At 38.6% G+C, this 11,202-nt stretch overlaps 2 protein-coding genes across 2 annotated transcripts; one reads left to right on the top strand and one right to left on the bottom strand.

Moving 5' to 3' along the window:
- On the bottom strand, positions 1 to 4,969 carry tyw5 (tRNA-yW synthesizing protein 5). The gene is made up of 8 exons (XM_084724485.1): positions 4,745 to 4,969; positions 3,707 to 3,861; positions 3,517 to 3,586; positions 3,386 to 3,430; positions 2,355 to 2,492; positions 1,944 to 2,031; positions 1,696 to 1,812; positions 1 to 365 (listed from the first exon to the last, which is right to left on the bottom strand). The coding sequence occupies exons 1-8, from the start codon at positions 4,823 to 4,825 to the stop codon at positions 46 to 48; spliced, it is 1,014 nt and encodes a 337-aa protein (XP_084580611.1). The 5' UTR covers positions 4,826 to 4,969; the 3' UTR covers positions 1 to 45.
- A 143-nt stretch (positions 4,970 to 5,112) lies between these two features.
- On the top strand, positions 5,113 to 11,064 carry maip1 (matrix AAA peptidase interacting protein 1). The gene is made up of 5 exons (XM_084724486.1): positions 5,113 to 5,456; positions 6,545 to 6,616; positions 8,943 to 9,069; positions 10,009 to 10,159; positions 10,270 to 11,064. Exons 1-5 carry the CDS (start codon positions 5,142 to 5,144, stop codon positions 10,346 to 10,348), a joined length of 744 nt encoding a protein of 247 aa, XP_084580612.1. The 5' UTR covers positions 5,113 to 5,141; the 3' UTR covers positions 10,349 to 11,064.
- The last annotated feature ends 138 nt before the right edge of the window (positions 11,065 to 11,202 follow it).

Here is an 11,202-nt window from a genome sequence, read left to right as displayed (position 1 = left end):
TGCAGCACAGCTGTTTTATTGGTTACTCCATGTTTCTCTGAACACTCATCCAGGTTTGGTGAACTGACTGCTGGGTAATGTGCTGTCAGAGTCCAGCTGTGTGGTTGTGCTCGTTAGACTGTCACAGTACGTTCGCTTTTGGATGCGCTGAATCATACGGCGCCCATAAAAGTCCCGATAATCAGCTGGGAGTTCATCCAGAGTGTGCAGTGCTCTCTCTAGTGCCTGGAGCGCTCGAGTTGCAGCCACAGGGTCTTTATTACCATACGGGTCCTTTTTGTCATAGCTGTCAGCAGGTAAATGGCGCCAGAACACGTTTACACCCACACCAAACTGCAGTGCCAGGGTGTTGTGGAACCACAGGGCTGAGGAACAGGAACACTGGATTATTCTAAAGTCTTTAGTATATGAGAAATTAATTCCTTGTAATCACTGATACATTACAATAGCAAGTTTCATCTGTGTTTTTAAAGTAAAAATTCTCAACTTTTCATGTGGATATCCAGTCAGTGTTGATGGTAAGTGTAGTCATTTGAAGCAATCAGTGCTGCTCTGTTGACCAAGAAAGCTGAGTTCTCTGCTCAGAGCTGTGCGGTGCCTACATGTACCAGGATGCATTGCATGCCAACTGCATGTATCACCACTTTAGCCTATAGCTATGACTTTGTTGGCAAAAACATAACATTAGGTGTCAATAATGTGTAATGCATAACAAAGTAACAAAAAAGTACTACTGTAATTCCACTACTTTTGGGGGTAACTAGACCTGTAACTAATTACTTCTTCAAATTAACAGTACAATTAACATAATTTAAATGGAGTACTGTAGCAATGCTTGATTAACTGTCTGTGGTTTCTTCTACTACATCCCACTTAATTGGGTAAACCATAGGCAATAAAAAGAACACTAGACGTTGCTGCCCTCTGGTGGTTGGTATAATTAATAACTTCTATCAGTGATCATGGGTAAAAATGTTAAATTTGACAATTGTCAGTAAAATAATAAAGTTGTGTTCATTAATAAGAGAATTAAAATAGACATTTGAAAGTAATGCAAAAGTTATTTCCCCTAGTAACTAATTACTTTTCTATGCAATAATTGGTAAAGTAATTCAATTACTTTTGAGAAAAGCAACTGTAACAAATTACTAAATTTTGCCCAACACTGTCTAGCTCAGCCCCTGGCTACACAGAAGTGAAGCACAGAAATCCAAGCTGAAATAGGCTGTAGTTCATCGCTGGATGCAGGAGGAACAACAGGGCCGTGCTCACTCCTGACAAACTGCAGCAAAACATTTATTTAAAGATAAACGGTGCTGTGTTGAACACCTTGTTGTGTACACAAGCACACTGTACTGCAGTGCCTTTTTTATACAGCAGTGTTTACATACACGTCACTGCTGATTGGGTAACACCGGTGGCACACCCACCAAACAAGAGAGAACGTACCACAAAGCCTGAAGAAACACGCCATTCAATCCAAAACTGCGCACAGTTTTCAGATTGAACGTGCCCCAGATTTCACAGCAAGAGAACTGAGCTTTTTCTGTCAAAAAAGCAGCACTGAGGAATTTATTGCTTCAGTTGACGACATTTATCATCAACACTGACTGGACATCCACATGAAAAATGGTGAATTTTCCCTTCAAGCTCACATTAGAATTTGTATGCTATAGTTTCCTGAGTTTGGCTTACCAGGGATGAAAAGTAGATCTCCGGGTTCCAGCACACACTCGTATCTTCTCGCCTTCACAAACTCGGGAAACCGCTTCAGGTCAGGGGAGTCGATGTCCAGGACCTCTGATTTATCACCTGACATTCAAAGAGACGTTACAAAATCACACCAAGTGGTTAATAAACATGTAATCATCCAGCATCAATATCAACAGTATATTTGCATCATTCTAATAAACAGCTGCTGGCATCTTTACGTAGCCACTTGCCTGACAGGTAGAGGTGCAATGCATCCTGGGGGCTGTACAGAGCTACTCTCTTCTTTCCTGTTACCTGAGCCAGCAGGTTATCCATCACCTGGAGGAATGAAAGAATCCCAGAGACCAGAGGGGGGAGAACTTACTGGAGCTTACAAATTTAACTATAAAACTTAATTTCTTATAGAAGAGGAGCATTAAAGTATGATTCTCATACACATACAACTGTGCTGATGAGGACAGCAGGTATAAAATGCATCTTTGTAACCCTACAGTTGATCTGCACAGACCATCAGTTAATGGAAAATTAAAAATGTATTAAAAACTCCACATTATAGACCATTCCACAATTCCCCATTCATTCAATGAGACAGACAAGTCACCAATAATAAAGAAAAGCTGAACAAATAAGCAGAGACTCACATCGTAGTGTGTCCACAGCTGCAGACCACAGGAGCTGATGCGGAAGACACTGGAGAAAAACTGATCGGGTGCAAAGAACTGTGGGATGTGGAAATCCTCGGCCAAGTCTGGGAACTGTTTGCACAGATCAGCAGGCTCCTGTGAGAGAGACATTCAGTCCTGGTTCAGAGCGTCCGCAGAGACAGTCTGAAGACATTTGGGACGTTAGCGGCAGCTGAATTGTGAAGGTACAAAAACTAACCTATCTTTATCATAATGCTGAGCCCGTTTACACCGAATTAAATTAAAAGCAATTGGACTTGACAGCTCACCAATCACAGAGTGGTTCATAGGCACCGACATGTGGACAGGAATCAGCTTATCTGACATTTATTTGTAACTGAGTTCGACGCCAGGGAAAAACACAAAGCAGAGAAGGTGTACAAAAGCCTGCACACTTGCTCGTAATTTCAGTAAAGATCAGATTTGTGGGTGAAATTAAAGCGATGACGACACTAAAGGATATTCTGGTTGTGTGTGGTATGTCTGTAACATCACTGGAGAGACATGTTCACATGCAACTGTGTTGGTGTTTGCAGTTATATCCGCAGTGAGGACGTGTGACGTGTGTTTGTAGAACAAAAGGTTCAGTTCCACAGATTATAAATGAATTGAATTGAATAACTGATGAGTAACATTAGTCAATACAGTATATAACTTGAATGAAAACTGTATTATGTACCACTGTTGGTATGTGAGCTCCCTCTAGTGGTATGTTGAGGAACGTCAGAAATATTTTTTAAATGAAATTCATTTAAAATACATAATACTAGAAAAATAATTTTGAAGGAAAATACATAGTACACCCTTAGTGTTTATTTGCATGTAGAGCAGGGAAATGAGATCTGATCACAAGTGGTCACTTGAGACATATGTAGAGACACTTTCTAATCCCAGGTATGAACTGATGCACTTTAGGATGTCCACTTGTGATCAGATCACCCAGGGCACATGACAATACCAGGTGTGAACAGCCTGAGTCTTCTTAATACCTTTCGTACGTCCTCTCCAAGTGATCGAAGGTAATAGCTCTCATCCTGAAATACGACCAAGGACTTTGTGTCATTAACAGATACAACACACTGTAAAAAATGCATATATGCCATTATTTTATGATAGTTACCTCACACAGGAAGAAGTCAGAGTGTTTTTTCTCAGATGCCCTTCTCACAAATTCACTGAATGGCAGAGTCCTGTAAGTAAAGAGGTAGAGCTGAGAAATCTGCAGTGATGGAGAATTGACGTGTGTGTGTGTGTGTGTGTGAGGGAGAGAGACGGAGAGAGCGAGGGAGAGGGACAGAGAGAGCACTCACTTGTACACAAAGTTTTTGTGAAGGAAGTCCATCTGTGGAACAGTGGACACGTGTATCTTCACCTCCTTGTCTCCCCCTTTCTGTCCAAGATATTCAACTGTCCACTTTTCCAGGCAGGGTCCGAGAGACACACCTCTCAGCACGGCCGGTCTGCGCTGGAAAATCATCAGTACAATTCAGCTGGAGAGACTTTACACCAATCAGTCTTAAACATGTCCTTCAGCATGTGTCGGACAATACTGAGGATGTTTTATGAGTCTGCGGTGGCCAATGATATCTTGATATGATATGATATTTTTAGGGTTGACTCTGATATTAGGAAGTAAAATTATTGATATATCAGGCAATACTCATTCCATGTATTAATGTATAAAACTGCATCAGTTTGGGGCACTGAAACAGTAAACTGGATCGAATAAAAGATCAAATATACATAGAATGCTACCTATAAAACTAAAAAATAAAATCTGCATTATGTTCTGTTAAAAAAAACATATATATTTTTTGATATTGGCACATATCAAACATTATACATACAGATACTGATATAGACGGATATAGCTGCAGCCAAATGATATATCTATCTTGCTCTATCTGCAATAATACAATGCAGTACTCTGGTATACACTGCATTCATGCTGTACATTTACACTAATATTCTTATTCATAATACTCTCATTTGTATTTATTTGTATTAATTTTTTAATGAATTAACATATATTCTTTTTAATACATTTCTTTATCCATCCCCCTTTTTTTTAACACTGTTGTTATATACTGTATTTTTTAAACTTCATTAGTTATTTGTATTTATTTGTAGAATTTTTTCCTTCTTATTTACTTTCCGTCATCAACAAATACTGAACCTTACTGTCAACATCACCGGTGGACCTATGCACACCACTGTCTTTAACATACTGTATAAACACCAGCAATAGAGCCGTGCAACAGTGACAATGTCAGCTGTTAACAGTCAAAGTAGAAGCTGTAATAGAGACAAACATTAGCCGTCAGGTGAGTGAGGCTCAGAGATCTTACCTGTGGATAAATCTCTCTCAGGAAGAAGTCCTTGTCTACCTCTGTAAATATTGACACGGGTACTCTTTCCTGGAGCTCCATTTAACAGCATTTGCTTCAGAAAATGACCAGCACGGACCAAGGAGCAAGTTCTTCATCTGGAGAAAGTAAACACTTCTGGGTGTCACATTGTTAGCGTTCCCCATAGAAACAAGAATTTACGAAGTGAACTCGGTCTGTGAAAAGCCCGTTATGGACAATTAATTACAAAATAAGGTGTTGTTTGGCCAATATTAAAAATGTATCATAATGTCTGTGTTTTGTTGTATTTATATCTTTGTTTTTTTTAATATTTTTTTTTGTTCCTCGGCGGAAGACACAAGTACACGGACACAAGAAGGCTTCCGAGGAAAGAAAGATGGCGCTGCCCATGTTAAGAGGTTGTTACAGGGTGCCGTCAACACTTAGCTTTACTCGTCTGTTTTTAAGTGATAGTGTCGTCCTGAAGCGGCCTGGTAAAACGCGGCTAGCTTCTCCATCACCTGCCGCATTGTCAGCAGCCGTCCGGCCGTACAGCTCCGACCGGGGCGGACACAAACCGAACCAGAAGGTGGTGGTGGTTGGCATCCCCAATCCTTTCATCTGGTTTCGCACCCGAATTTACTACTTTCTTATCAGGGCGTACTTTGATAAAGAGTTCAACATTGAGGAGTTCACGGAGGGAGCGAAGCAGGTGTGTACAAACCTGCCAACAGATGGTGATAAATTGGCTCTTGTTAGTTAGAACTTCTCTGACAGCCACAGTTATTTAGTAAGATAATCACAGGTTTTACAGTAATAAGGTTCAGTTTCATTTAGGTCAAACAGAGTTAGGGTGCTGCTGTTATGCATGTTGGTTCACTGGGAAGGTTCTGCTGTACTAAATGGAACGGGACATCACTGGTAACACCTGTGTTTACGTTAATATTTCAAGTCATTATGGCTATCAATTTCTCATTTTAAAGGATGACACTGTTTGAAGACCTAAGGGTAAAAAAAAACACAAAAAAGATCTCTGCCTCTAACCTCCCACAGTCTTTTTTCCTGCATGCCTCTACAAGATGTAACTCTAGACAGCCAATCACCAGCATTATCAGATCTTGGTGCAAGCATACTTAATGGCTCACTAACAGTGATGAGCTTCACTTCTTAGGTATCAAAATTTTGTATCCAATGACGAGGCTTTTTTTTTTAATACTTGATAGTATTGAAGCAATTAGGTTGGAGCCATAAAAGTGTCAAAGCACCCAGTCCAACACACTGTAGTTGTGTTGAGGTGGAGCTCATTTTGAACTAATTTGTATGGGATTGTGATAAATTATTATTTTCATTATGAATTGTTCTACTGTATATTTCCTCCATTATTTGGTTGATTGTTTGGTTTGTGAAAATTCTGAAAATAGTGAGAAATACCATTACAATGACCCAGAGACACTTTTGCCTAACAGTCCAAAACTCTACATTATTACTAAATTTAAATAATTAAAATGAAAAGTAGCAAATCTTCACATTTGTGAAGCTGGAAGCATGAAATGTTATTAAGTTGCTCGTAATTTTCTGTCAGATTACCTACTGATGAACCAACTACTACTTTCAGCTATACTTTAAACTTACTTTAAACTCTTTATATGTTTTTGGGCTAAAATCATAATCTGTAAAGTAACAAGTAACTCAGCACATTTGTGAATTAAATGTAGAGGATTAAGAAAGTATATTTTTTCTCTCTGAGATGTGGTGATTGAGTTGTTCTTGTTGTTGAGTATGTTTTGTTCTGTCTTGCAGGCCTTCTCCCATGTTTCCAGACTGTTGTCACAATGTCAGTTTGACGCTTTGGAAGGACTTGTGGCTAAAGACGTAAGTATTGGAACCCAGCAAGTCCAAACTTGTATTATCCATTATATATCTATACATTCACATTCACATACATATACATGTTTCAAGCTGATCCCTAACTCCATACTAATTCTATACACTATGCATATACTAATTTATCTGCTTTTGCTGTGTTTTTGAAGTTATTAGTATAAAATTAATCTGCATAAATTGTGCAACAACTAATTATAATACAAATGTTTTACTTTTTGAGATCTTTTCAGAACTGTTGCACCAACATCCACACTTGTTTCTTATGTTCTGTTCTGGATCAATATCAGCACAGACACATTATTAAGCAGATTGCGTACTGGCAATAACATGACCAAGCAGAATTTAATACTAGGGCTGCAACGCATCGCAGTTGACCCGTGTCCCGTACAGATTGCCCTCTGCGGTTTGGCACGCGTGTGATCCGCGGACCACATGTGAGCATCATAGTTTTACTGTCACTGTTACTTTTGTATAAGTTATAATATCCGAAATCTCAATGCAGAGTTGCAGTGAAAAGACAGGACAGATGCTGCTGTGAAGAGCGACTGATTTAAAAGTCGTCACATCGCCTTGAGTGAAATCCAGACCATAACTTTTTTCACTGATGTAACTCTGCTATCACCAAAGAAACAGATCATAAAACTGTGATGTTTATTGAAACTTTGGTGATATCAGCTGTCTTAACTTCTACACAGCTCCTCTCTGCTCACCGCTGCAGCTCTGTCTCACCCCGTCTGTGACACAGTGTGTCTGCTGATTGATCATGACTTCTAACCAATCAGATGTGCTGCTGTAGGCGGGACATTGAGCCAGACTACAGAGCGTTGTTGTGTATTATACTGTACAGTGTATAATGATCTAATATATGTATAGTATATACATAGTACAGCACTGTATAAGTTTGAAGTTTTTAATATTATTACCATTATCATTACTATTATCATTATTATTACATTACATAACTATGGTGATAATTACAGACAGACAAAGATCAAAGACAAGTGCATATTTAAAATAATTTAACCCTAATCCCACCACTTTTTTCTTTTTTGCTGATCTGAAAAATGATCCGAACCATGACTCAAAACTGTGATACGATCCAGACCATGAGTTTTTTGATCCGTTGCACCCGTATTTAATACAATTTATAAATAACATTAGAAAATTAAAATAGTAAAAATAGTGATGTCACTGGTGTTAAGGAGGACCTACAGGCTACTTCATCTTAGATTTCTTGTCTCCGTCTCTGGGTAGCCAGGGGGTGTAGTAGATGAGTGTTTTTGTACTCTAACATTTTGGCTAACAAAGTAATATTTAGGCTAGGTTGATGACACATGGCAACATGGTCTTAGTTTATGAAATATATCTAAAAACAGTACTTATGATCAATGTGCCATACAACTTTTAAGGCAAGGATAACAAATCACACAGATACAGAAGAAAGATATAGAAAATCCAAATGCTATAGAATACAAACGGCATTTCAAGTGGGGGTCATAGGTTTCATTTGCGGCCATTAAGATGGAGACTCTTCCACAATCATCAGGCCAAAGCAACAAAGGTTTTACTCTTTTTTTGGTTCAACCTGCGACATGGATTAGACCAGTAACTCATTAACCCTTTGTCCAATTGGCATAAAACTCAGTAGACACCTTAAGGCCATATTTGGGAATAGGTCTGCTGAAGTATTTTGAGCTTGACCCATAGAGGATGCTACAGATACCAAAAACATGTATCTCATAACCTAGTGAACAGAACTTCACCAATATCAGGGTGTAAATACTCTAGAGCGGACAAGTATTAACCACAGTCTGAAGTGTCATATTGATTGGGGCAAGTTGTGAAATGCTGCAGGCTTTGTGATGATGAAACAAGTGTGATACTGGTTTCACTCCTTCTTTAAACATATCAAACTAACTGAAATGGCTTTGCTTGGCTTTGTAAAGGCTGAAACCCACTTGCTGCTGCTCGCAGCTTTAACTATGGTTGACTGAGCTGTTTCCTTCTGTTCTGTTGCAAATTGTTGCTTGTAGTTATATTTATTTTACAAAAATGTTGTTTGGCAGATGGTCCCACAAGCCTGTTTGTGGGACAACCAACAACTAAAATGATTAATTCATCATCAAATCAAAATTTAATAGTTTATAGTTTAACAAATGAAGGAATCAATTAACTGTATCACAACTAAACATGACATGGCATTATCAAGACACATTATTTCTTAATTAAATCTGTTATATACATGAAGGGTACTTAAAACAGGTGTAACCTCTCTGCACAAGTGAAGCTGTATTTCATTTTCCTCTCCTTGCAGTTGATTGGAAAGCTCGAGGAAAAGTGCAGCTTGCTGCCATCGAGCCACAAGAAAGCTCTCTCTGCAGAATCTGATGAGATCATGTACACAACAACTGGAGACGTGGGAATCTACTATGATGATAATGGTGAGCATCAAGTGTTCTGAGATATTATTTACCTCCCGAGATATTTTAAAGCTGTCTGTTTGTTCATCAGCAAATCCCATGAAAATCAACACTGATTGTATCCTAACAACACATATGTGTGTGTCAGAGCCCGATAAATCTTGTTCCTGTGTGCCATCGAGTTCCATTATTGTCTAAAAACTATTAAAAGCGCATAAATGGAGCAGCACTAGTTAACATGTTCCTTCATTACCATGAACACACACACACACACACACACTGTAGTTTATTTTGACTAAATCCCACATACACTGTTCTGCTGCCCCAAATACTCACTCGCTGCTGAAAATAGTCCTCAACAAATGTCTAGAATTTACTTATGTGTTATTAACGTTTGCTAAAAATTACAACACCAAGCTGTTTTAAAAGTGAAACTATATATTGATGAAGTGTATATATGGGCTATTGGAAGATTTACATCTTCAGTATGAACCAATAGACTTGAGGCTGTGTGCCACAAATAGGGTAGGGAAGCTCAAAAGTATTAAGTATTTATGGAATTTTTTGACAATAGAAATAGAGAATAAATCCGGCCTTAACCTTTTTGATAGAAACACAATATTTTAATGTCTGTGCTGGTTATATTTGTTTAATATGTATACACATTCGCATTATTGTTTTGGAGTGTGCTTTATTTTCTTTATGTCAAGACATGTTAATTTTATTTTCTAGCACATTATCAAAAATCAAGAGTTTGCCTCAAGGGGCTGTACAATCTGTCCAGCACACCACACCTTCTTTAGATCCTCGTTCAGATGAGGAAAAACATCTCAAAAGGAGGAAAAATGGAAAGAAACCTCAGTAAGACTACAGGACAGACAGACATGCAGTAGATGTGAAAAGATGTGATGATTGTGATTATTTGTGGAGTGTTAATCAGTGTCAGTATTATTTTTCCAGGGAGGAAGTTTGTCAGCATTCTGATGCGTTTCTGGTATCTGACGAGCGCACGTCTGCCTGACGACAGCATGGAGGGAACTCGAGTCTTCCAGGTGGCCATTGGTGGAGAGGGAGAACCAGAAACTAAGAGACTGCTAACTGCAAATTATGAGTGAGTATATCATTCTTGTCTTGACGAGTGTCACGACTCGTGCATGTAAGATATTACAAATCCTATACTTAGAATATTTGTTGTGATCTTTCTTTTTGTCTTTCTGACAGATTCCAGAGGGAGTTTACTAAGGGAGTGGCTCCAGACTGGACCATCACGAGGATAGAGCACTCCAAGCTGTTGGATTAAGATGGTTTTCATCCGCCAGTTGTGCCAGTCAAAGACATGAAAATCTCCTCAGTATTCGCTTTCAGTAAATTGAGTTTTTAAGAAATGGCTCAAGATAATCCAAAGAGGGGAAACAAGACACATCTCCTCACTGAGAAGCTGGAGGAAAGCACCAAGACAAACTTGGATTCATCCACCAGTCACTGTAGAAAAACACATTCTCTCGTAGATGCTGCCCAGAACTGTCTGCAGTATGTCAATGTTTCTATGGTTTTCTACATCATCTGTGATTCCCTCAAAAGATCTGTGATCAAAACTGTACAAGATTTGTGAAGTCTTGCTCTGAAAAGGTTTTTGTACATTCAAGAATAATCTAATATTATTTTTAAATAATTTAAACATCATCATAGGTGGGGCTTGCTTCATGTGGGTTTGCTTTTCATCAGGTCCAAAAATTCATCTTTTTTTCTACCTTTGAAAAGACTCACTAATGTCTAATGACTGTATTTCCAAATAGAGAGCTCTTGTTTCTCTAGGTGAGACTGTGTGGTATCAGTCGATTCAATGTGCCAGATTTGTTTCCACACGTAAAAAAAATGTCTTTCTTTTCTCCACACAAACTGTTTGACCTGTTGCAGTCACCTGACCCTGATGTACATGTTATATGTACTGTATGTGTGCTGATACAGCTGCAGCAGACTGTTGATTGTTTTATTAAAGATGTGAAAAATGAACAATGTGTCATTAATTTCTGTACACTCAATGTATATTGTGTTAATTTAAAGTTTTTTTCTTACATACATACACCTAAACATGATGGTTTTGTGGAGTCTCAGGGCTGGATTAAGAGGGGGGAAAAGGAAAAGGAGCAAGAT

The sequence above is a fragment of the Lutjanus erythropterus genome, chromosome 8, assembly GCF_056507025.1.
Source record: "Lutjanus erythropterus isolate fLutEry1 chromosome 8, fLutEry1.hap2, whole genome shotgun sequence".
Classification (NCBI taxonomy): Eukaryota; Metazoa; Chordata; class Actinopteri; order Lutjaniformes; family Lutjanidae; genus Lutjanus; species Lutjanus erythropterus.
This window is presented reverse-complemented; position numbering and strand designations above follow the sequence as displayed.

Coding starts and splice junctions, on each gene's coding strand:
- tyw5 (XM_084724485.1), bottom strand. CDS start 4,825: ATGGAGCTCCAGGAAAGAGTACCCGTGTCAATATTTACAGAGGTAGAC. Junction 1,813..1,943: donor ATTGCACCTCTACCTGTCAG/GCAAGTGGCTAC, acceptor TTTGAATGTCAG/GTGATAAATCAGAGGTCCTG. Junction 366..1,695: donor AGATCTACTTTTCATCCCTG/GTAAGCCAAACT, acceptor CCTGTTCCTCAG/CCCTGTGGTTCCACAACACC.
- maip1 (XM_084724486.1), top strand. CDS start 5,142: ATGGCGCTGCCCATGTTAAGAGGTTGTTACAGGGTGCCGTCAACACTT. Junction 5,457..6,544: donor TCACGGAGGGAGCGAAGCAG/GTGTGTACAAAC, acceptor TCTGTCTTGCAG/GCCTTCTCCCATGTTTCCAG. Junction 10,160..10,269: donor CTGCTAACTGCAAATTATGA/GTGAGTATATCA, acceptor TCTTTCTGACAG/ATTCCAGAGGGAGTTTACTA.